The following is a 27,973-nucleotide window of genomic DNA, read 5'->3' on the forward strand; positions in this document are numbered from 1 at the left end:
GATCTTGACGCGACTTTATTGTTAAGAGAATAAGAGCGCGTCAAGGTAATTTTGAACACCTCGCCCGCTTAGCAACTTCTGCTGCTGACTGTACTAATACTACTGATTGATGTATAGGTAAAACGACAAACTATTAGTAACTGATGCGGGGTAAATGAAATATGAGCCTTTTAAAAATATACGCAGAAAAAAAAAAAGTTGGGCCTTCTCACGTGGATATTGTGAAAAATTCTCGAGCTAAGTGCAAATGCCAAGGACTACTCGGGTTGGGTTTGCGCACGGAGGTTTCCTACACTTCCTCCTACTGTTCCTAGCCATCACATTTTTTTACATCATATTTATTTTGTTTTTAGTACGGCACACGCTTAACCTATTTTTCATATTTATTGGTATGCAATATTCTATTTTATAATCATATTAAGTTTGATTATTACAAGCTGTGTTCTGGTGCCTATATTGTAAAAAGTTAGTTTAAAATACAATAAAACTTCTAAATAATCACATTTCTTCTTTTTAATTTTACCTTATTATTATTAATGATAAATGCACACTAAAACATACTTCTGTCTACCTACCCTAACCCTAAAAACCAGCCCCTTCATATATCTTTAAATTCCGTTGAGATTTCAAATTTCAAACAGCTAGCCAAAGTTTAATATAATCTGATAATAAAAACGCCCGGTCAATGTCATTAATTAAATCTGATCATGAACTTATGAATATTAAAGAATCTTGGTCGTTTTTAGGTCTAAGAAAAATTTCATAAATAATTTATAATTTGCTTATTAATTTTCTGCTTTATTCCTTGAAAAAAGTAGAAGGCTTTTCAACGGTCAATACAAGTATGTTTAAAATTATCTGATGTATGCGTATAGCTGTTAGTTATATGATATAACTAATATCTAAATACCTAAGAGATAAATAGATGTACTATAGTTATGTGTACGACCGGTTTTTATTATCAAAGGTTCAATGAGACCGCGTCTTACATCACGAATAATCGATTGAATGCCACCAAAGTAAACAAACATTCGATGTGAAACAAAACGGTTTGTAAACAAAAGATTTACCCAAAGAATGACACAAGCCAGCCGATAAGAGTGAAGTAGGTGCGTCTGGTCTGGTAGTGTGTTCACTGTTCACATTGCGGTTGGGTGCGCGCAAATCGAAATCTCTGAAAAACCAGTATAAAATCTAACTTTAACCACTTTGCGTAATCAGAGAACGCACTTGTGCTGAACCGCCTAGATCTGTGAAACGCTCAAACTCGGTTAGCGAGTACAATGACATCTTTGCTGATACCGTTATCACGACCGTATCTAAATATCGCAATCTATTCCAATTTCTTCGTGTACTTGATAGCACGAATCGTTGTTTTTACACATGCTATGACTTCATTCGTCATGAAATAGAGCAAATCTTTGTCACCTAGTGTTACCTAGTGTAACGTTATAATATAGGTACTCGGTACTCATATGTACAGTTTTAGTCGTTTACATGTACAAGGTATCCAGCCGGTATTTAATATGTAGATATAACACAGACTTTCTATTAGTTTCTATAAAGTCCGAAATAAACCCTATCCTTCGGTGTTTTAAAGCAAAACTATAAGCCAAATTGTTCAAAACATAAGCCAAATATGTCAGACTCCTCACTCCTCACCATTGGCTACGTACTAAAGATTTAATTGGTCTATTTTCGTGATTTTAGTGCTAGTAAACTTGCGAAGCGGCAGGTCAGTAGTAAAAGATAGCAGAAATACATACGCTATTTATATCAGACGGAAGAATAGACCAGGATAAATAAACCACACGGGCGTTCACTCTGTCCGTCCCTCGTTCAAGGTAGATGTATATATAAAATAAAATGCGGATATGTCTGTCTGTCGAGTGCAAGCCGGTCAGTGCTCTCTTCTGTACGCCGATAAATCGGAAGATCGAAGATGTCCCATGGCATGACACCACAAATTAAAGCTAATCCGTACCGCGCGGAGGCAAAGCAATCGAGTTAAGAACACTCGAGTCAAGTGGCGCATCTGTTGTCTGTGGTCGTAAAGACGGACTAGCGCCGGATATTAAATTTTCAGTTCCGGCTGGAAGATCCAATTGTTCAAACCGGTTTAGAAAAACCGTAAATAGGCCACAAGCAAACAGACATAGCTAGTTAATACATTTTAAGGTCTCAGGGTGGATTTTAGAACAAAAACAATGAGAATAATGAATCACAATAATTTTATTAAACTTTTCAATAAATTTCACATGAACAAAGGAACAAATCACACATATTATATCGCATAGCAAAAATAAAATAACAGCATGGAACGATATCAAAATAGCTCACACGAACACGATGGCGGCCGAAGGCAAAATGTCCCGAGCAACGGTTTGCACCGGTTTTTATACCCTATGCGAGGTGGGGTAGACTCGGTGTTGCCAACAACATACATTGGATTTTTCCGTTGCACTTGAATATGTAGGAAGACGGAGAGACAATCACGGAATAATCTAAGAAGATACTGCTGTTTATAAAGACTTAAAGAGGACATTCGAGGTCTGTTTTAAGAGATTTAGAAGTCAACAGTTTGAGCCCCATGACCGTAATTCGGTTGATTAACGTTAAACAAGAAGGACAGTGCGGTGCGGTGCGGTGCGGAGCGTTGACTCCTGTACTAATAGAAACTCAGTTAATTTACCATTAGTAGACCTTACCTCCTTGAAATAAAGTTCACGATTGGCGAGTTAAGTTTGTCGACAGTGGTGCTATCTGGTATCCGCGTCCCACGCGGCTCTCGTGCCAATTTGTGCATCCAAGTAACCAACCTACGGCAACCCACGTCCAATAGAGAAAGCTGAAGAGTAGACCTTTTGATTAGAGGTGCGCCGAACATTCGGTAATTATTCAGTATGCGGCACATTTGGTATATAGTTTTTTTTATGTTTGTATTTGGCCGCATTGTTCGGTTCGAAGTAACTTGAATTACCATCCAGTTAAAGTACCTCTTATTACGCGTGCGCGAAATTAAAACGCAGTTAATTTAAATAGAAAACAAGTTTTGCCAATTGATAACTTTTATTATTCAAAGGATTTAAGTTAAAAAAAATTAAGACATTGCAGTCTTAACATATTATCCGGGGTCGTTTGCTTGTTGGATTTGTCTCTATTTTAATCTTCGGTCGTATCAATCTATCTCCTTGAGGTTCCCCTTTAGTGTCGCAGTCACAGAATATACTGTTGTCTATTACGCAATGGATCCGAAACAATTTGGTCGATTACACGTTTCGGCTAGAATTAGACCGAATGTATGTGTTTGAGTACGTCAAAGTTAATCGGAGCATCTCTACTTTTGATTATCCCTCAAGCTAATTGCGCAACTCTTTTTATACCCATGCATTTTAAAGACCACACGCTCAGATGAACACTAATTGATGATCTCAAGCGTTATATTGCCAAGTTTCACAAGTCTATATTAAGACACTGACATCTTATTACTGCTAGACACACGTCTCACACCTAAATTGTATGTACATGTATGTGTACTAGAGACAGTTTCATATTTCCTACTAATGCACTAGGGCTTCATGAATAATGCAAAAGCTTACATGAACGTTTACTCATTCACACGGATACACTGTGTCCAAGCATTCGATAAGGACTATTGTTTACATTGCTTGTAATAATAGGTACCTATCTACTTTTTCCACATATGGTACTATGCGTAAGTATATATTTTTTAACACCAACAGTTATATCAGTAATTAGAACAGTGTCGAAGGAAATTTTACAAACTTATTGAGTACCTATACTATACCAACATTACCAACTAATACTGACTTCAAAGAGTATTAAATCACTACGTTTTAAGAGTCGGCACTCTCGAACAAGCCTTAAGAGCCAACAGGAGCTGAGATTTAAATATTTTAGGTAAATATACCCGTCTCGCTAACGGAAGCGGCTCCTGAAACTAGTGCGATAAGGACAAGGCGAAAAATCCTGCGTAAAAATCTCAAAAATCGAGGTTTCGTACTCGACTGTTTCCTCCTCCAAAACTTAACCAATCGTAACCAAATTTGGAAATCTAAATGATTATAAAATTATCTGTGTCGGACCGTTTTGCTTTTTTGGCTAATTGATATCAGTTTTGAATACCTCGCCTCTCATTGCGGCATAGTCAATTAGGCCATTTTGGCCATTTTTGAAGGGCTCTAGCGCCTTAAAAAACAAAAATATCAAAAAAAGCAAAACGGTCCGACACAGATATTGACAATATTAATCTGTGTTGAAAAAATCATTGCTCTAGCTTCAAAACCCACGGAGGAAACAGTCGAGTACGTTTGTATGGAGAAATGACCACTCCTGTTGGCTCTTAAACCGAATTAGGAACGTACATTGTGCCAACACACCAAATACATGTCAATACTGCCAACACAAAAAAAAACAACGCTAGGGCTCGACACTTCCGGTACCTACTGTTTATCGATATCGATAAATGTGCGATACGTGCTGTTGTACTGTACTACTGTAAAAGTAAATATTGAAAATCAGGTGGATTAATAAAATAAATGCAAAATATAAAAATAATTTTATTTTACATAATAAAGATAAGATACAGATAGTTTTATATTTACGTATACGCATATTACAATACGCTTATGAACGTAACTAAAGCTACAATCTACTTTTAAAGCACTCCTGCAAACACTGAGTCTTGCCTGTGAAGGCTGTGAACTCCAACTTCCCACAAAGGGAAAAAGCTGTCAGGCTCATTCACTTGTAGATATTCAGAGGTTGGAGTTTCATTCAGCCTTTGTATAGGTAAATATTCCAAATCCTCATTACCTGTTACCTTTACCCATAGTCGATATCTGAAATAAAGGGATTATCGATAAGTTGTTCGCACACTATTCGTGTCTTAGGTTACCTAGTTTTTACAAGAAGAATCTATTCACAGAATGTTTTCGTTTTAATCAAGGATGGTAAACGATAAAAACTACTCCAAACTAATTAAATTAGTATCTGGGAACGACTCAAAATGAAAATATCGCACAAAAACATCAGTTTACCGACCTGTTCGAATCAAGAGGAAATCTTGCTAAAAATATATCAGAAGTAAGTTTCCTTACACGCCTGACCCCACAAACTTCACATTTTCTTAAAGATTTGCCCCCCATTTAAATAAAAGCTAAAGTTATTTGGTCTAAACACAAAAATAAACACGTAACATAACCGCTTTCACCACAATTTAGAATGACGGTAGACGTTTTACCGATCATACCAACCTAAAGAAAAGTAGGTATAATACGTCTATGTTTGAAAGCAAGTATGGTATGTGTTACCAAAATGCAACAGCAGTCATTTTAATTCGATAAGATTATTTACTATGCCTCAACGTTGGTAACAAGTACGTTCCTAAGTTATCATAGTATGGGGTGTCGATGGGCTGACTGACTTCTCACACCAATTCGATAATCGATAGGTCCGTCAATAGCTTTTTCACCTCAGCAGCCCGAACAAGGGTACTTTGCTACTTAAAAACAGTGAGCAAAATAGCAAAATCGCATTTTGCTCACTGTTTTTAAATAGCAAAGTACCCTTGTTCGAGCTGCTGAGGTGAAAACTTAATTGTTGGTATATCTTAAGAAAACATGAGTGAATAGAGGTAAGTGATGAAGAAGGAATACATTTTTCGGGTTCTCTAATATGTTCTCACTGCTGAGGTGAAAAGTTTTGTGAACTACACGAGATCAAAGTTATTTACATCTCGTGCGCTTTTGAGTCCCTTACTACGCTCAAGATTCTAAATTAGATCTAGTATAGAATCTTTCGCTTGCACGGGACTCAAAATAAGCACTCGAAGAAATATCAAACTTTGATCTCTTGTTGTGCAAATAACTATTTCAGCGAATTAGTAAACAATACACGTACACGCGTACCGCATCAAGTAAACAAATTGGTATTGTAATTGCAATTCAATGTAGCTAGTCGATTATGCAACTCGGCAGATGCTCGTAACATGCAATTTACGCTCGCTTACCGCACAGGCTGGAATAAATGGAGCGTCCCGCAAATTACACATTATTATAGAATATCGTATAAAGCTCGCCGGCCTAGTATGAGACGGTGTAACCTAGATAAGCGGGACCTGGATATGTTTTATTTACTCACATTTATAGACGGGTCTATCGCGAAATTTATTTTATTACCTTTATTTACCGACGTTTCGACACAGGTTTCACTCGTCGTGGTCGCGGCTAACTTATGTCCCAGCAAAATGTCAAAACAGAGATTTGTGCAATAGACCCGTCTATAAATTCTTACTCTTATTTAAATGTGAGTTAATATGTATACAAAACGCGAAATTTATTTATTTATAAAGTTTATAGTATGTTTATAAAGTTTATTTATATATTATATTCTATTTATACTCTGTTCCGAATTTCAGATTTACGCTAATTTCTATTTCTTGGATTCTATACATAACATTATAATAATTATACCTACTCTTTATACGTGAGTAGTTGAGTACAGGTAGTACAACGTACACACGTAATTTAATATGTACGTACTGTAAATAAGAGAACACGCTACTACCTCTTCGTTTTGAACAGGCCGTATTCGAATGTTTTGTAATTGGAAAGAGACCTATTATGTTTTTATTGTAGTTTTTTACGTACGGCACGAGTACGACTGACCTGATGTCAGTATACATTTACGTTTGGCAGCTATAAATTAACAAAGACACAACAAAACTATAATAACACAAGTTTATGTGTAATTCTATGTCTATTAAAGAACAGCTCTTCAAATAGATGGATTATAGTTTTGATGATGTATTTGACTTAGGTAGTTTTGTTACTCTGTTGACACAATTAAAAGTTATATATTCCTTTAAATCCTGTTCTACAGGGTTCAGTTTATCCAGGTTTCACTACATTACAAAGTTCAGAAATAGTGCTTTATTATACAAATCAACGGTACCTCAGAACTATTACTTCACAAATGTTTCCATTATAAGCAGACGTGACTATCGTGCATAGGAGAGTACCTAAGAACCCATACACATACGATCGTAATCTTTCCAGTCTGGTTAAAGTAGAATGAAAGCGATTAGATAAGCTATATGAACTACTACTTATGGTTTCTTAATAATAATTATATAAAGTCTTCAATTAACTGGAAGCATGTAGTTGTTCAATGTTGGGTTGGGACTACAAGTTTCATCGTTTCAAAATTCACGATTTTCCGACCGCAATACAAATTACATAGAATATGTATTTATTTAAACAATACTACCTAAAACCATAATGGTTGTTTGCACTAAGCACAATACATATTTTTAGAGAAAGTTAAAAGTTAATATTCCCTGCAATTCAGGAATTATTAATTTTAATTTAACTATTTTTTTATTTATAGTATGTACATTATATTTAAAACATTTGCTTTACTTGTGCATATCCTTAAAAGTAACATAATAAATAGCGGTAGATTCAACCAGGAATCCACGGACTTATCACGATTCCCATTACTCTCTGTCACATCGCTAAAGCCGATGATTTTTCCCTACAAACTATTTGTAAGCTCGTAACTTAACCCTACTTCGAGGGAGAAAGTATAGGTTTATAGCGTGTCCCACTGCTCAGCAAAGGCCATCTTCAAATTTGTCCACGTATCTAGATCTTGAGCAGTTCCGGTCATACTGATGGTTATTCCTCCATCACCGACTAGGTCTACCGTGATCCTTGATTAGATTTTGTGGCACCCGATTAGAAACTGTCTAGCAGTATCAAATATGCGTCATAAAACAAGACTCCCTTGAAAACTAGAACGAAAATAACTATGTCGTTTTAAACGCTACAAAAAAAATATTTGTTGCATCGGCCATCCATTGGTGACAAAGATACGGTGGTAAAAGGCAATAAAAATCGGAGGGTTTTCAATGTAAGAAAAGTTTTTCTTATCTCCTTGTCATCTCACTGCAGTCGCTGCATCTTACGTAGCTCTCTTAAAAGTCCTGACTTGAAAGTAACACTTTCGAAGGTCAGAACTTGAGTTAAAAGTGTTAAAATACACATGACGACGTAAAGCAAATAATAGGAGTAGGAATGTTCTTTCGTTAGCGTCATTTGGCTAGTGGCGCATCCGGCAGTGTTGGCCGAACGTTAATCCCAATTACCATTAAAAATTAACCATTGAAAAGGTTAATTCGAATTAACCATTAACCATTGAAGGAAAATTAATTGTCAATTCGCATTAACATCAATTTGCATTAATATTAATTTATTTCGAACCATTAAAAATTAAAAAGAATTAATGGTTAATGCTTCACAAACCATTAAAAATTAAATCAATTTTTAATGACAATTAAAAATATTATTGATAATTATCAATTAACAAAAATATATAAAGGCGCCCGTAATTTTTATCTAGCTAGTGGACCTCAGGTTTGGTGCAACATAGAAACACGCCGTTTGGTCATCCGACTCGTCTTGATGAGCACTTGGGAGACCAGTACCCAAGATAGAGCTGATGCTGAACCCTGGGTGTACCTAGTGGAATTCAGGTTTGGTGCAACATACACAGTAGACAAACGCCGTTTTGGTCATCCGACTCGTCTTGGTGAGCACTTGGGAGAGCAGTACCCAAGATAGAGCTCATGCTGAACCCTGGCAGTACCTAATGGAACTCAGGTTTGGTGCAACATAGACAAACGCCGTTTTGGTCATCCGACTCGTCTTGATGAGCACTTGGAGAGCAGTACCCAAGGTAGAGCTGATGCTGAACCCTGGCAGTACCTAATGGAACTCAGGTTTGGTGCAACATAGACAAACGCCGTTTTGGTCATCCGACTCGTCTTGGTGAGCACTTAGGAGAGCAGTTCCCAAGATAGAGCTGATGCTGAACCCTGGCTGTACCTAGTGGAACTCAGGTTTGGTGCAACATAGACAAACGCCGTTTTGATCATCCGACTCGACTTGATGAGCACTTGGGAGAGCAGTACCCAAGATAGAGCTGATGCTGAACCCTGGCAGTACCTAATGGAACACAGGTTCGGTGCAACATAGACAAACGCCGTTTTGGTCATCCGACTCGTCTTGATGAGCACTTGGGAGAGCAGTACCCAAGATAAAGCTGATGCTGAACCCTGGCTGTACTTAGTGGAACTCAGGTTTGGTGCAACATAGACAAACGCCGTTTTGGTCATCCGACTCGTCTTGATGAGCACTTGGGAGAGCAGTACCCAAGATAAAGCTGATGCTGAACCCTGGCTGTACTTAGTGGAACTCAGGTTTGGTGCAACATAGACAAACGCCGTTTTGGTCATCCGACTCATCTTAATGAGCACTTGGGAGAGCAGTACCCAAGATAGAGCTAATACTGAACCCTGGCTGTACCTAGTGGAACTCAGGTTTGGTGCAACATAGACACACGCCGTTTTGGTCATCCGACTCGTCTTGATGAGCACTTGGGAGAGCAGTACCCAAGATAGAGCTGATGCTGAACCCTGGCTATACCTAGTGGAACTCAGGTTTGGTGAAACATAGACACATGCCGTTTTAGTCATCGGACTCGTCTTGATGAGCACTTGGGAGAGCAGTACCCAAGATAGAGCTGATGCTGAACCCTGGCTGTACTTAGTGGAACTCAGGTTTGGTGCAACATAGACAAACGCCGTTTTGGTCATCCGACTCGACTTGATGAGCACTTGGGAGAGCAGTACCCAAGATAGAGCTGATGCTGAACCCTGGCTGTACCTAGTGGAACTCAGGTTTGGTGCAACATAGACACCCGCCGTTTTGGTCATCCGACTTGTCTTGATGAGCACTTGGGAGACAAGTACCCAAGATAGAGCTGATGCTGAACCCTGGGTGTACCTAGTGGAATTCAGGTTTGGTGCAACATACACACACGCCGTTTTGGTCATCCGACTCGTCTTGATGAGCACTTGGGAGAGCAGTACCCAAGATAGAGCTGATGCTGGACCCTGGCAGTACCTAGTGGAACTCAGGTTTGGTGCAACATAGACAAACGCCGTTTTGATCATCCGACTCGACTTGATGAGCACTTGGGAGAGCAGTACCCAAGATAGAGCTGATGCAGAACTCTGGCAGTACCTAATGGAACACAGGTTCGGTGCAACATAGACAAACGCCGTTTTGGTCATCCGACTCGTCTTGATGAGCACTTGGGAGAGCAGTACCCAAGATAGAGCTGATGCTGAACCCTGGCAGTACCTAGTGGAACTCAGGTTTGGTGCAACATAGACAAACGCCGTTTTGGTCATCCGACTCGTCTTAATGAGCACTTGGGAGAGCAGTACCCAAGATAGAGCTAATGCTGAACCCTGGCTATACCTAGTGGAACTCAGGTTTTGTGCAACATAGACACACGCCGTTTTGGTCATCCGACTTGTCTTGATGAGCACTTGGGAGACCGTATCCAAGATAGAGCTGATGCTGAACCCTGGCTATACCTAGTGGAACTCAGGTTTGGTGAAACATAGACACATGCCGTTTTAGTCATCGGACTCGTCTTGATGAGCACTTGGGAGAGCAGTACCCAAGATAGAGCTGATGCTGAACCCTGGCTGTACTTAGTGGAACTCAGGTTTGGTGCAACATAGACAAACGCCGTTTTGGTCATCCGACTCGTCTTGATGAGCACTTGGGAGAGCAGTACCCAAGATAGAGCTAATGCTGAACCCTGGCTGTACCTAGTGGAACTCAGGTTTGGTGCAACATAGACACACGCCGTTTTGGTCATCCGACTCGTCTTGATGAGCACTTGGGAGACCGTACCCAAGATAGAGCTGATGCTGAACCCTGGCTATACCTAGTGGAACTCAGGTTTGGTGCAACATAGACACATGCCGTTTTAGTCATCCGACTCGTCTTGATGATCACTTGGGAGAGCATTACCCAAGATAGAGCTGATGCTGAACCCTGGCTGTACCTAGTGGAACTCAGGTTTGGTGCAACATGAACACACGTCGTTTTGGTCATCCGACTTGTCTTGATGAGCACTTGGGAGAGCAGTACCCAAGATAGAGCTGATGCTGAACCCTGGCAGTACCTAATGGACCTCAGGTTTGGTGCAACATAGACAAACGCCGTTTTGGTCATCCGACTCGTCTTGATGAGCACTTGGGAGAGCAGTACCCAAGATAGAGCTGATGCTGAACCCTGGCTATACCTAGTGGAACTCAGGTTTGGTGCAACATAGGCCCACGCTATTTAGGTCATCCGTCACATCTTGAACCTGCGGGTACTGCCAGGGTTCAGCATCAGCTCTATCTTGGGTACTGCTCTCCCAAGTGCTCGTCAAGATGTGACGGATGACCAAAACGGCGTTTGTCTATGTTGCACCAAACCTGAGTTCCATTAGGTACTGCCAGGGTTCAGCATCAGCTCTATCTTGGGTACTGCTCTCCCAAGTGCTCATCAAGACTAGTAGGATGACCAAAACGGCGTGTGTCTATGTTGCATCAAACCTGAGTTCCACTAGGTGCTGCCAGGGTTCAGCATCAGCTCTATCTTGGGTACTGCTCTCCCAAGTGCGCATCAAGACGAGTCGGATGACCAAAACGGCGTTTGTTTATGTTGCACCAGACCTGAGTTCCATTAGGTACTGCCAGGGTTCAGCATCAGCTCAATCTTGGGTACTGCTCTCCCAAGTGCTCATCAAGACGAGTCGGATGACCAAAACGGCGTGTGTCTATGTTGCACCAAACCTGAGTTCCACTAGGTACTGCCAGGGTTCAGCATCAGCTCTATCTTGGGTAGTGCTCTCCCACGTGCTCATCAACACGAGTCGGATGACCAAAACGGCGTTTGTCTATGTTGCACCAAACCTGAGTTCCATTAGGTACTGCCAGGGTTCAGCATCCGCTCTATCTTGGGTACTGCTCTCCCAAGTGCTCATCAAGACGAGTCGGATGACCAAACCGGCGTTTGTCTATGTTGCACCAAACCTGAGTTCCATTAGGTACTGCCAGGGTTCAGCATCAGCTCTATCTTGGGTACTGCTCTCCCAAGTGCTCATCAAGACGAGTCGGATGACTAAAACGGCGTTTGTCTATGTTGCACCAAACCTGAGTTCCACTAGGTACTGCCAGGGTTCAGCATCAGCTCTATCTTGGGTACTGCTCTCCCAAGTGCTCATCAAGACGAGTCGGATGACCAAAACGGCGTTTGTCTATGTTGCACCAGACCTGAGTTCCATTAGGTACTGCCAGGGTTTAGCATCAGCTCTATCTTGGGCACTGCTCTCCCAAGTGCTCATCAAGACGAGTCGGATGACCAAAACGGCGTTTGTCTATGTTGCACCAAACCTGAGGTCCATTAGGTACTACCAGGGTTCAGCATCAGCTCTATCTTGGGTACTGCTCTCCCAAGTGCTCATCAAGACGAGTCGGATGACCAAAACGGCGTTTGTCTATGTTGCACCAAACCTGAGTTCCATTAGGTACTGCCAGGGTTCAGCATCAGCTCTATCTTGGGTACTGCTCTCCCAAGTGCTCATCAAGACGAGTCGGATGACTAAAACGGCGTTTGTCTATGTTGCACCAAACCTGAGTTCCACTAGGTACTGCCAGGGTTCAGCATCAGCTCTATCTTGGGTACTGCTCTCCCAAGTGCTCATCAAGACGAGTCGAATGACTAAAACGGCGTTTGTCTATGTTGCACCAAACCTGAGTTCCACTAGGTACTGCCAGGGTTCAGCATCAGCTCTATCTTGGGTACTGCTCTCCCAAGTGCTCATCAAGACGAGTCGGATGACCAAAACGGCGTTTGTCTATGTTGCACCAGACCTGAGTTCCATTAGGTACTGCCAGGGTTTAGCATCAGCTCTATCTTGGGCACTGCTCTCCCAAGTGCTCATCAAGACGAGTCGGATGACCAAAACGGCGTGTGTCTATGTTGCACCAAACCTGAGTTCCACTAGGTACTGCCAGGGTTCAGCATCAGCTCTATCTTGGGTACTGCTCTCCCAAGTGCTCATCAACACGAGTCGGATGACCAAAACGGCGTTTGTCTATGTTGCACCAAACCTGAGTTCCATTAGGTACTGCCAGGGTTCAGCATCACCTCTATCTTGGGTACTGCTCTCCCAAGTGCTCATCAAGACGAGTCGGATGACCAAACCGGCGTTTGTCTATGTTGCACCAAACCTGAGTTCCATTAGGTACTGCCAGGGTTCAGCATCAGCTCTATCTTGGATACTGCTCTCCCAAGTGCTCATCAAGACGAGTCGGATGACCAAAACGGCGTTTGTCTATGTCGCACCAAACCTGAGGTCCATTAGGTACTGCCAGGGTTCAGCATCAGCTCTATCTTGGGTACTGCTCTCCCAAGTGCTCATCAAGACGAGTCGGATGACCAAAACGGCGTTTGTCTATGTTGCACCAAACCTGAGTTCCATTAGGTACTGCCAGGGTTCAGCATCAACTCTATCTTGGGTACTGCTCTCCCAAGTGCTCATCAAGACGAGTCGAATGACTAAAACGGCGTTTGTCTATGTTGCACCAAACCTGAGTTCCATTAGGTACTGCCAGGGTTCAGCATCAGCTCTATCTTGGGTACTGCTCTCCCAAGTGCTCATCAAGACGAGTCGGATGACCAAAACGGCGTGTGTCTATGTTGCACCAAACCTGAGTTCCACTAGGTACAGCCAGGGTTTAGCATCAGCTCTATCTTGGGCACTGCTCTCCCAAGTGCTCATCAAGACGAGTCGGATGACCAAAACGGCGTTTGTCTATGTTGCACCAAACCTGAGTTCCATTAGGTACTGCCAGGGTTCAGCATCAGCTCTATCTTGGGTACTGCTCTCCCAAGTGCTCATCAAGACGAGTCGGATGACCAAACCGGCGTTTGTCTATGTTGCACCAAACCTGAGTTCCATTAGGTACTGCCAGGGTTCAGCATCAGCTCTATCTTGGATACTGCTCTCCCAAGTGCTCATCAAGACGAGTCGGATGACCAAAACGGCGTTTGTCTATGTCGCACCAAACCTGAGGTCCATTAGGTACTGCCAGGGTTCAGCATCAGCTCTATCTTGGGTACTGCTCTCCCAAGTGCTCATCAAGACGAGTCGGATGACCAAAACGGCGTTTGTCTATGTTGCACCAAACCTGAGTTCCATTAGGTACTGCCAGGGTTCAGCATCAGCTCTATCTTGGGTACTGCTCTCCCAAGTGCTCATCAAGACGAGTCGAATGACTAAAACGGCGTTTGTCTATGTTGCACCAAACCTGAGTTCCATTAGGTACTGCCAGGGTTCAGCATCAGCTCTATCTTGGGTACTGCTCTCCCAAGTGCTTATCAAGACGAGTCGGATGACCAAAACGGCGTGTGTCTATGTTGCACCAAACCTGAGTTCCACTAGGTACAGCCAAGGTTCAGCATCAGCTCCATCTTGGGTACTGCTCTCCCAAGTGCTCATTGTGACGAGTCGAATAGCCTAAACGGCGTGTGTCTATGTTGCACCAAACCTGAGTTCCAGTAGGTACCTACTGCCAGGTTTCAGGGTCATTTTGTTGTCTCATTTTAAAATATCACGACCTGATAATTCACTGAAGCTTGTATTCATATGCTTATTTTTAATTTTAATACCTAGCTCCAAGTTTCTAAGCAATAGTAACATTAATTATTAGTTTATGAAAAAAATGATTTAATTGCATTAAACGTTAATTTAGATTGACAATCAATGTAATTAAGCGTCTCAAAATTCAATTCTAATTAACTTAATTTAAATTGATGCGTAATGCAATTGACTAATTGCGGATTTAATGGTTAATGGAAATGATTAATTGTTAATTAGAATTACACATTACGGCCAACACTGGCATCCGGGTGCATTGAAGGGAACATCTGTGAGCACGGAAGCGGCGACGGGTTCAGAGCGGTCATTCTGTTACCCTACAGAGCAATGTGCTAACAAATAAAGGGAACCAGTGAAAAGTGACACCCAATACGCATATTTAGTTGTTACAGATCTCGCGCTCGGTGGCCAACTGCCCAACTGGGCAATGAGAAAAGAAATAACTAGAGGTCTGTTTTCCATTATTTACTAAACTAAATCATCTTAGGCACACGGCACACCACTAAGTGACTGATCTCAGAATTCTCAACATTATTATCCGAAAAGGAGGCGTGCTCAGTCAGTCTCGTGAATAACAGTGCTGAACACAAATGGGTTAACCCCACGTGACGTTTTGCAAATAATACGACGGAAAGCACATGCCTATAGGTATAATGATAATGAATACCTTTATTCTTAACTTTGAATGGTCAGTATTGTATGAAGTTGAAAGGTAATAAAAAGGTAACATCGTAGTTATGTATGTAACATCAATGTTTATCTTGTGGCCTATGAACTACATATACGATGGTATATGGTAAGTCTAGGCAGGTAATTATTATTTAACTTGAGCCGTGAGCGTAAGCGTAATAAACGCGACTATAATACGCATTCTGAATGAAAAACAATGGCTACCTATTATTTAACACCGCTAACACCTAACCAGTTTTAGCGAGTATTTTCTTTAGCTATTTCAAATCACTTGTCGTAGCAATCATAAAAACTGGAATGTACGTCAAACTCAGATGGTAAAAGTGACGTTATGTACCAGTCAGTAGTCATAAATTACAGTGCAGTATTGCTACGTAGGTACGTACATAAGATGTGTTTACGTTTTCCTTATTGTTATTGGTCTTACACGCGTTCACTCGGCTATAGGTAGGTAGTTCCTATAGGAAAATAGTAAGGCATAAGCCACGTAGCGTAGGACTGACTAATTGGTAACGTCACATCCGAGGATGACAAACGGCGTGTAAAAAATCAATGAATCAATCGCAGCTTCACTATCACTGCGGAGATACCTTTCTGCCTATGTGCTTTTCTATCACGATATAGCCTACACGACACAATCAATTGAGTTACGGCTGTATTCGAACTTTAAGATACGTCAAATACTATACTAGAGATTGAAACGATATGGATTGTCAGTGTCAAACAAGTGTCAAAAGCGACGCGTGTGTTTGAAGAAACGTCACTTTTGACACTTGTTTGACACCGACATATCCATTCCATATCATTTCAACCTCTAGTATTTGACGTATCTTAGTTCGAATACAGCCGTTAGTATCAAGTGGATAGACACTTGACACGAGTTGCGACTCGTCATTTTTCAGATTACTCTTGGCCATCCGTTTTTATGAGTTGCCGCACTTTGGGGGTACTTTGCCAGATGCGCATGGAATTACAAGAAGTTTCCATGGCGGAAAAGTGACTATAATTTTTGAGAATTTCCCGATACCTATCTTTTTATTTGGAAAGTTTCGTAATTTTGAAACTTGCCATCGGGAGCGGGACATTAGTAGTAGGTAAATAACAGTCTACCCGACAGGTTTTTTTTTATAATTGACCGTACAACACTAACCTATAATTTAGGTAAGCAAGTACCTAATTGTTGACTTCCGGTTTGTGAACGGGAAAACAAATTTATAAACGTAGGTAGGTGTAAGGTGCGTGAATGATTCATCATCATCGCACTAGAACGTGTACTACTATTGTCCTCTGGTACATAGGTATGTAATTATGGAGTAGTTTTTTCCTATAACAAAGCGGACAATACGTCATCCGAGTTGGACCGAGATTGCGTTCAACGGTCGGCAATAGAGTCGCCACACGGCCGGAAAAGCGGGGATTATCCCAGAATTTCGGGCTCCGTTTAGTTAGACGATTGTCCATCTAACCCATGTCTAACCTTGGTATGACGCATGTATAATTAGTGTTGAGTTACTCACTCGTGAGGCACCTCATTTGTACCACTCATTTTGTTAATTTGTCGCAGTACTTCGTACCGCAAAAATGTCTTACTTCACTCCTCTATTCATTTTACTCATTTAATCGCGCGCATCACAAACACCTCTTGCCACACAAATCATTCACACACTTCAAATTTCAAAAAACTCTTATCCGTTCAAATTCACTCGCGAGTCTCGCGACCCTCAAAACTCATACACTCCTCACAACTCGCAACAGAGTCCCTGGATCGCGTGAGGCGCTAGTTGCTCGCCTGCTCGCCGACACTCAAAAAACTCAAATGAAGAAACGAGTAATGATCGACGATTTGCAACGACAAAAGGTCCACTCATCGCCTCTCTGTGACATGAACCCCTCAAAAATCCTTTCAAAATGAAACAATGAATTAGAAATACCCAAAGAGGGAGTGAGCCCGACACGCGACGTACTTCAATATCGCGTCGCGTCACCACCGAAAATACGTTAACAATTAAACACGAAAGACAACAACCGTAAGCGCTGCAAGCTTTCATACATCTTAAAAAAATTGTCGCTGGAATTAATGGAATAGTTGACGCTGAAAATATGCTAGTACCTCACCTCATTTGAAGTAAGATATTGTAACACCTCATTTTAGAAAATGAGGTACTCATACAAACTCATTTTAAATTAATGTCCTACCCATCACTATTATAATACACTCCGCGTCTGTACAGCCTTATGTATATTCTGTTGAAGTTTATCAATGTGTAAGGTGCACTAATAAGATTGAATGTAAGTTTACTACAAATAATTAACGGGCGCTGGATGTGAATGGAGATTATAGATTATTGCTAGTTTAAATAGTTACCTACATTAAACATGTTTTAAATAAATGCTCGGTTTTGGTATAAATTTAAAGTAAATTTGATATACAATGGTAAACCTAGCGTAATTTTTTTCAATATACCTAATATTACGTAAATGAGAAACTCACTGCTGTTAGGTTATTCTGTGGGTCAAAGGACATGACAAATACATATATTTTTCATTTTAACAGTTTTTAATTATTCATGATTAGTTTCAACAATACAAAAGGTAAAATCACGGTCCATATCCCGATCGATATAAATCTAATTTTCATTTTGAACCATTCATTTCCTTATGAGCAGAACGAAACTTATTAGAATTTTTCAAGCTGAATCTGGTTACCCTCGTCTGGATGAGCAACAGTGTCCCGCCACAAACCAGAGCAACGCACTGACAAATTAGACAAGTGCTTAATTATGCGCATAAATCACCTGTACCGCTTTTATGAAATAACTAGGGGAATTTTAGTCATGGTCACTGATTATTCCTGACTATACTAGTCCGCTTCAAATAAGTATGTAGATAATGACGGCCCCTTTACCAGAGTTGGGCAAAAATTAACTTGAATAAGAATAAAAACAGAAATTTTATTCTTATTCAAATCGATTTGAATTAGAATAATTCTTGCACTAGTTATTTTAGAATAAAATTAAGGTGAATAAATCATATGAATTTTATTTTAAATGCGGAATAAAATACAGAATAATTATTCTAGAAGTAAGACTATTCTAAATAAGGTTTTATTAAATTAAAATGTTATTTAGAATTAAGTTAATTTTTGTAGTACAATCGGTTATATTTTGTAAGTTGATTTTCACCCTTCTATTTAAAAGTCGGATTGATTTGATATTTGTTACTTTAGTTTAGGTACAGTACCCATTACAGAATTCCGCTATACACTGTCTATCATCATAAATTAGACAAGAGACTAACTACTATATTACATCTACCTAACTATACGTAATTGTTACCTATACGGTACCCAGACTTCATTTTTATTCGTGGAATATTATTTCGAATAAAAATCATGATTATATATATATATATATATATATTATATATATTTTTTTTTAATTTATTTAGAACACAAACAGTCACATAATGCAAATGGATTTTTAGTACAATGTAGTGTACTTAACATACTTAAGAAACAGACCTGGAGGTTCATTAATGAGTAAATAATGTTAACATACGAGGGGCGTTCAAAATATTCTCGGTATTGATATCTTACGACCTCTTCTAAAATTTCTTTCGTTACTGGCCGCTAAGGTTTATTCATTGACATTAAAAAAAAGTATAATTCGAACCGAGATAGTCTTTTGTTTTTCTGCAATTGCTGAACAAACATGAACATCATGTGCGAATTGACAATGTTAACTAAATTAGAACATCGATGCGTGATAAAATTCTTGACAAAACAGGGTAAAAATCAAAAAACCATAAAAGAGGAAATGGATTGTGTTTACCGTGAGTCTGCTCCTTCTTTATCTACCATTCAAAAGTGGTCAAGCGAGTTTAAACGCGGAAGGGAGAGTATTGAAGATGACCCTAGACCTGGCCGGCCTGTAGTAGCTACTTCACAAGAAAATATTGATAAAGTGGAAAAACTTATATTGGAAGATGGTCGAGTGAAGGTAAAATCTATAGCACAAGTAACCAATCTCTCTATTGGTACCGTACATGATATTATACATGACCATCTTAATATGTCAAAAGTAAGTGCAAGATGGGTTCCGCGAATGCTGACTCGGCTTCAAAAAGACATGCGTGTAGCTTGTTGTTCCGATTTTATTGACCTGTGCGGTGAAAATCCTGATGAGGTGCTGCAAAGAATAGTTACTGGAGATGAAACCTGGGTTCATCATTATGACCCAGAGAGTAAACAAGAGTCCATGCAGTGGCACATTAAGGGTTCAGCTCATCCCAAGAAGTTCAAGGTCATCCCTTCAGCTGGCAAGGTCATGGCCACGATATTTTGGGATTGTGAAGGAGTATTACTAATCGATTATAAAGAAAAAGGTGTAAATATCACAGGACAGTACTACGCTAACATTCTACGTCAATTAAAGGATGTAATTAAAGAAAAGAGGCGAGGAAAGTTAACCAAAGGTATTCTGCTTCTGCATGACAACGCCCCCGTCCATACTGCTCATATTGCCAAGGCAGCTATTGTTGAATGTGGGTTTAAAACTGTTACTCACCCACCGTATAGTCCGGACTTAGCCCCCAGCGACTTCTTTTTGCTCCCCAATCTTAAAAAGGATCTGCGTGGAAATAAATTTTCTGACGATGAAGCATTGAAGGCGGCAGTGGAGGAGCATTTTTACACGAAAGATAAAAAATATTTTTACGAGGGATTAAAAAAAAAAATTGATCGATCTTTTAAGTGTATGAACATAGGGGGGGAGTATATTGAAAAATAAAAATATCAAACTTTTCGTACTTGTTTGTTTTCATTCTCATACCGAGAATATTTTGAATACCCCTCGTACATAATAACCGCACAAAGAAAAAGAAATTTGAAATTATGAGCCATACCTACTTAAATTATATTTACCAGTCTTCAAAACAAACAGTATTGTGTTATATAGAGGGTAGGTACGTAGAAGATTGGAAAATAGGTTTAACATCAATATCTAATTTAGTGTTATCGGATAAGACAAGTAGTCATCAATTTGTTTCACTATTTGGAAGGTAGGACAATCAGAAAGTTACGTTTATACATTTTGTTACCTATTTAAAACAATTTTTAATATCTAAACTAATATTTAAACTAAAACAAAATTATCATTAACATTAACAGCCTCCTATAGTTGATAGTGGCTCTGCATGTGAAGCTGGGGTCCCGGGTTTGAATCCCGGTAAGGACATTTATTTATGTGTGTGTATTACAAATATTTGTTTCTGAGTTATGGATGTTATTTATGTATCTAAGTATGTATTTATCTATATATACATATATATATATTGTCAACTAGTGCCTATAGACATACTTTGCCTAGTTTGGGGCTAGGTTGATCTGTGTAAGATTGTCCCCAAATATTTATTATAATTCTACCAAAATAACTTAAAATACATGGAGACATAGAACTATTGCGTTAAAGCAAGCTCCTGATGACACTTCTCGGTCGAGCATTTTAGACTTAAAATATGTGAGTGACCCGTCTTTAATACATTTAATATGTCTGTGTCTCAGGGAAGTTTTGTTATTACAAAGACGTAGAACTAGATTTTATCAAATTACGATTGATTATGATGATTGACAAGATGACTGGGACTTGTTTGACATTTGATTCAATATGTTTAGGTCTCATGGGAGTTATACATTAAAGCTTAAAAACATACAAATAAAAAATGTATAAAAGAATCATGCAAATACAAAGCCATTGTTTTACTGTTTAATTTGTCTCACTTGTTTGTGTAAGAAATATTTGGATTGCACCTGTTACAACAAGGCAAGCAAGCAAGCCCTTTAAAGTAATTTTCAAGGTGAATGACCCCAAGTTCATCATTCACAAGCATTGAGGTATATACAAGAGACGACATCTCGAACAAAATGTTTCCGCACCTCAGAGAAGTGCATGCATGCATGCGAAGCCGAAAATTGTTAATAAAGACGAAGAATACTTTTTCTACGACCAAACATTTACTTTGAAAACTAAATAATAGTAAATCAACAGTTATTCCATTGCTTACGTGAAATGTTATCCCATCCCTTTTATTATATTTTCTTGTGCTATTGTTGCAACTTTTTAACACGCACGAAGGCATTTTTTAAGTTTTAATTTTTTTTTTTTTTTCTGTACACGTGTGGCATCTCGTCAGTGGTCGGTGACATACTAAAAGCAAAGAAGTGCATGCACTTCTCTGAGGTGCGGAAACATTTTGTTCGAGATGTCGTCTCTTGTATATGTCGCAGTCGGATTGTATAATCCGCCGTATTACATTACGGCTAGCCGTTTTACAAAACAGGGGCGTTTTGAAATGCGGCGGTTCGACGATTAGCCGGATTGAATGCGGCTGAATGAAAATCCGTCGGAATGTATTCGGCGCCATACGTTCTTCAAGACGGCTAGCCGTAATGTAATACAGCGAGTCATTAGCCGCCGCTTTGACAGTTTTTAGTTCCCATTTTTAACACTCGTGGCGCTGCCTGACATAACAACAACAAACTATGAAAAACGCTGGGGTGTCCATCAAATCTGGAGTTCGTCGGACTATTTCTTTTCAAAAAACATTTTCTTCGCAACTTAACTAGACGGAGCCCCGCTTCGCGGGGCTCCTATTTCTGAGCGGTTTGCCCCTCGGGCATCTGAAGCTAACTAACGAACCTAACCTACCTAGCTATTGATTAAGTGAGACGTCCGTGAAAACATTACACTTTGGGGAAAAAAGCGTAGGTAGGTAAGTAGGTTAGGTTCGTTAGGTAGCTTCAGATGCCCGAAGGGCAAATCGCCCAGAAATAGGAGCCCCGCTTGCGGGGCTCCGTCTATTCAAGTTGTGAAGGAAATGTTTTGGAAAAGAAACACATGTAGTGCGGTGGGACCATGGTAAAAATAAATTAAATTGCAAACATTGTCAACCTCCGGTTACGTAGGCGACCGAAACAATGGTCACTCTACAATCTAAATAGTAGATACGATGCGGCTAAACGTAGGCCGCCTTATTGAAGAACGTATCGCAATGACAATCCGGCTAATCGTCGAACCGCCGCATTTCAAAACGCCCCTGTTTTGTAAAACGGCTAGCCGTAATGTAATACGGCGGATTATACAATTTGACTACGACATATATACCTCAATGTTCACAAGTGTATTATATTATTATTTAATATTTGTTTCCATTGTAACACTGAATACAGTAATCCACAAATTAAAACAAAATCCAAATTGTAAAATTTGACAATACATCAATTTGAAGGAAATCATACCACAAGGGAATCATCAAAAATTAATGAAAACTATATTAAATTAGCCCTTACACTGTACACTGTAAACAGTTGGTAGCAATATAATATAGTTGGTGCTAAAAGGTATATTAATAAAAAATAAGTACAAATATAAGGTTAAATTCCTTCCTTAACAATTCTGATTTTTTGGTTAGTGAAGGTAGTATCACAATGACACAGCATACTCCAAGTCAAAAAATCAATGTAGAAACTACAACTGTTTCTAAATATTATTAAGTACATAGTTTGAAAATTTAAAACAATTTCTTATTCTTACTAATAAGAAATTCCTAGGAACTTATATGTTTTTGTGTGTATGTGGTGTGTCTATTAACCTAATACTGAGGTACTTTTAATGTTTTTATCATCATCAATGATCAGAGATGGTGGAATGAGTACTTACTTCTCTGATAGATACTGGGTGGTCCAGTACAATACTTCGCCCGGCAGCTCGCTCTCCGTGATGGTATAGCCCGCGATATTCACAGGGAGCTGGTCCTCAGGATTTACTGTCGCCGCAAAGTTTTCAAAAAACACCCGGTACGTTGTCAAATAATCTTCTTTATCACCCATTTTCAAAAAACTAATTAGGTCAACAGAATAAACTATTATCACACAATCGATCAACAATCCCTTGTTAGCAAGCAATAGAAAACTACTTTTTCACTTAAAGCTAAATAACACAGAATAATAATGAATGGTTGTTACTATTGTACAAGTTTTTATAAAAATCAAAACATTCGTTTCGGTCACATCACGTCATAGTACACACATCAATTTTCAATTTCATTATGTCTGTCCGTCGGTCGTCCGCTTCGTAAACACCCAACTGCACAGGCGTTTTTACTTTCTGTATAAAACGCAATGCTTACCACAACACAGACATGATACGATATCTTTTATTTTGTATACATTTTATATTATAAGTAAGTGCGATGTTTTATTACCTGTATTAAAGAAAGGAAATTTAATTGTATGCCGGGAAAAACAAATAATTATTGTTATATTTAATATTTAATAGGCGGATTATAGCCGGTTTAAACTCTCTAATCCGCGTATAAAATAGAGACACGAGTGTTTGGTACTATAGCTGGTCAAGCAGATCTTGTCAGTACAAAAAGGCGGCAAATTTAAAAAAATGTAGGCGCGAAGAGATATCGTCCCATAGAAAATTTGAATTTTTTTACTGACAAGATTTGGTTGACCAGCTATATCGTCTGCCAAATAAAAATTGCAGATATAGTGTGTCAAAGGACTGTCTCATTTCAAACATAAACAGAGAGAATCATACTATCTTTGTCTTACACTAGCACCCAATAGAAAAGGATGAGTATAGTTTTTTTTGTTCCTATTTACTGACAAATTGGTTTGACCAACTATAGGTTTAAGCCATTTGATGGCCATTTGCGCATTTCGACGTCACCCATAAGCGTTCTGGCTCATATATGAGCCCAAAGAGTATTGTAATGTATAGGAGAGCTGATAGCCACTGGGAGCTGACAGATTAAAGGCCCCGTACACAATGGGCCATCGCCGACCAGTCCAAGAGACGCAGCCATGCGGTAGAATGAGATAGCAATATCACTTGCTCCCTCTAACGCATAAATGCGTCCCCCAGAATGGCCCACGCTGGCCCATTGTGTACTGGGGCCTTAACGCATTGGTATATTCTCTTTGGCTTGGCCATTTGCTATATATCTACGATATCTAAAAATAAAAAAAATCAAAATGAGAAGATAACAAATTGCAAATGACTCAACTTGGACTCAACCTTGACTCAACCTATCCCATCTGCCACTTTAATTTGGCAAACGATGTACCATACACCCTGTTTATCATATAGGTAACTATCTTTGTGAATACATGATAAAACAGGACAGACATTTCACATTTCATAATTTTTCTTATATGAGAAAACCTTTGATTTGTAAATCACTCCAGGCTTCTTATCAAAAAACTTAACTTCACTGTTTTAGTGTGCAAGTTGTGCAACTGTGCAACCAAAGTGGTGGTTCCGCATACTGGGAAAGAATGGATGGCCCATCCATTTTCTGAAGATAAAGGCATTTTCATGAGTCATATATTATATTTAATTTATTTAAAAACCAGAGAAGTAAACAATAAGCACTTCTATACATACATTTTTTCATCATAATTTTTGTACTTACTAGATAACGTCAATTTCTTAACAATTGTGACCAGTGTCATAATATCATAATAAAAATAAATAAAATAAAATAAAATAAAATGCATTTAATTCAGACAAACATGGTCCATATTTTGTTAGTACATCTTAATCTAAATTTAATACTTATAGCTAAGGTTAACTTAAAATAAACTTAAATAACTATCTTAGGTACTAAAGATAAATGCAGAGAGGACCAGTGCCTTATCAGGCCACTGTCCCACCTGCCAGCCACGACGGCCAGGAGACTGTGGCGGCTGTCGCGCACCCTGCGGAGCGTCGCGGCGCAGCGCTTGCGCAGTGTCGCGTGGAAACCGTCCACATGAGCATCAGCGAACATGCCGGACGCACTGCAGTACCGAGGCAGCCGCAACAGTACCCTGAACGCGTCATTATATTGTACGCGCATCGCGTTAAAAGCCCTTTGCGTGTATCGAGTCCACAGGCTGCAGGTGTACAGCGATGTACAGAACGCTCGAAATAATGTTATTTTTACTTGCGCTGTACACCGGCTGAACCTGCGAGCTATCATATTGGCCCTCACGGCCAAGGCCCTCCGCTCCCTCTCGATATCAGCGTCATCGCAGAAATCGTCGGTTACCAAGTGCCCAAGGTATTTAAAAGAGGTAACCCTTTTCAGTTGCATGCCATTCAAACAAATGTGTGGGATGTGTGATGGGCACTTGCTTCCCGCTTTGAAGACCATATACTCGCTCTTGCTTACATTATATTTAAGGTTATGCGCTAGGGCATATGACTCACACCTCTCAATAAGCAATCTCAGACCACCGACCGACGGGCTCAACAGTACCATGTCATCGGCATAGCTTATGTTATTGAAGCATACCCTATCTATATGACAGCCCACACGTGTACTGCTGAGCTCGCCGATCAAGGCATCGATATACAAATTGAAAAGTTTAGGTGAGGTCAGTCCCCCCCCATAATAATGTGTGACCTATCCTCAATTAAGCTCCAAAATGAGGTCTTCATATGCTTCCTGAAACTCTCTATATTCATCCTCTACAGACTCCAAGTAATATGGGTCACACAAATTAGTATCAATTACGTCAAGGCGCAGACAGCGCCCTGGACGCACTTGTTGCCGTGCGGCCGCAGCGCGTGGAGGCAGCGCAGGAGTAAGCTGGTATGTCCCACCCAAGGTGAGCAATGTGAGCTCAGGACAACCACGAATGAGAGCCACAACATCATCATCTCCTAGGTAGGAAAAGCCATGAAGCCCAAGCTCAGTGATATGTGTCCCACAGTTGCGGCAAATCGCTTCTATGGCTTGTGAACTTAGAACTTCACAGTCAGCAAAGTCTAGGATTAGCAATTCCTTGCAGGACCGGGTTACCGCTTCCACAACATCATCTGTCACTTTCAAGTCTGTACTTAGATGCTTTAGACACGTGAGTTGCGAGAGAGGCTCTGAAGATAGTAAATAAGACTGATTTGTTGTTCCACCCCAACCACATATTTTTAAGCACTGTAAATTGGGCATCTTATTCAGTACCAATTGAATTTGTCTACATATTTCTCGAGGTACATCAAAGAGTTCAAGCTTTGTCAGCTTACTAAGTTGGTTGATAAATGAGAGCACTTGTTGAGACTTCAAACTTTGGCAGCTACTGAAGACAAGGGATTTTAAATTTGATGCCTTTATGGTGTTAAAACATTCACCAGTCACTTCATCACAATCATAGAATTCCAATTCTTCTAAGGCTTTATCAGATATGAATTGTCTGACACAATCATCTGAGACAGGACATGCATGGAAACAAAGTTTTCTCAGACACTTTAAGTCTTCATTTAGGTCATGTGAGATTAATTGGTTTTGGTTAGCTTTTCTCATTGTCATGTGAAGCAAAGTTAGAGCTTCTATATTGGGGCAGTTAGCTCTAACCATTTTGAAACCCTCTTGATCATGGCAGTAAGTAGCAACAACAGATGTGCCTAGTTTGTTGGTCCAGGTCACAAATGACGGATATCTATATTTCAATAGTTTCACACAAGAGGCATTAGGATGAGTATTATTATTATTTTCCTCTTCAAATGTGATATTAACCCGGACTCCTTGCAAGTATACCAGCATTACTTTCTGCCACCGTCGACATACTCGCTCGCTCGTTATGATGTTCCGGAGGGGCACATAATGTAAGACGGCGCGCCAGCAGTCTTCATTTAAATAATCCAATATTGTTCGTGCATTATTTTCTTCAGCTTCCAACATTTTATTCGAGCATTTCTAGCAAACATAGTCATCATATTATAGCATTATCATAGCATTTTGAGCGTGAACTCTGAACTGTCAATGTCAATTGGATAAACAAACGAACCTGTCAAAACAGCCACACACTTAACCATAGAAGGTAGGATCCTATAGAAGTGGTATACGCGTGCCTCCGTGAGGGACAAAACATAGGCACTGCGACGCTATGATTCATATTCATATTCATATTCATCATTTATTTGCATAAAAAACACAGAAATGCATGCAAATACAATTTTTAAAAACACAGAGATCGCAACAATACATAAAACAGAAATAATAAAACACACAGCTATACATAAGTCAAACAGAAAAAATAAAACAATAATACTAAGTCAAATGTCAGGTACAATGGTCAAATACAACTTCTACGACATAACTTAAACTAAGGCAGATAGGTTTAACAGTAATAAAAAAAAAAAAATATAAAAAATAAAAAATAAAAATGAATACTATGTCCAAAATAATAATAATAAGTCAATAGAGAGAGTGAAGATATCAGATTACAAATATATAATAAAACATTAATTTAATAGAATAGCATTACAGAGATGTCAGGTACATTGGTCAAAAAACTTATCATAGTATTCATTTATGGAATAGAAAGGACGCCTCAAAAAATATTCTTTAACTGTTTTGTCAAAAGTTTTAAAATCTTTTATATCTTTAATTTCGTCGGTCAATAAATTGTAAACTCTTATAGCCGTATTATTTAAGCTTTTGTCAAAATTTACATAATGTGATTCATTTAAGAGTAACCTATTTCTATTTCGCAGTTTGTAATTATTGATGGTCGCACCCTGTTCCGCGTACAAGTGTTTGTTGTTGAACACATAAACACATATTCTGTATAGGTACATAGAAATCACAGTCAATATTTTGTTATTTATAAATATACTACGGTGCGACTCAGGTATAG

At 39.4% G+C, this 27,973-nt stretch overlaps 1 protein-coding gene across 1 annotated transcript in view; it reads right to left on the bottom strand.

Moving 5' to 3' along the window:
* Nucleotides 1-23,403, bottom strand: part of LOC134648708 (uncharacterized) — a 139,025-nt gene extending 115,622 nt beyond the window's left edge. The window contains exon 1 of the mRNA XM_063503217.1: nt 23,001-23,403. Within this exon, the coding sequence (XP_063359287.1) occupies nt 23,001-23,170 (170 nt within the window). The 5' untranslated portion in view covers nt 23,171-23,403. The remainder of the gene's footprint in view (nt 1-23,000) is intronic.
* Between the last annotated feature and the right edge of the window lie 4,570 nt (nt 23,404-27,973).

This window comes from Cydia amplana, chromosome 6 (assembly GCF_948474715.1).
Source record: "Cydia amplana chromosome 6, ilCydAmpl1.1, whole genome shotgun sequence".
In the NCBI taxonomy this organism is placed as follows: Eukaryota; Metazoa; Arthropoda; class Insecta; order Lepidoptera; family Tortricidae; genus Cydia; species Cydia amplana.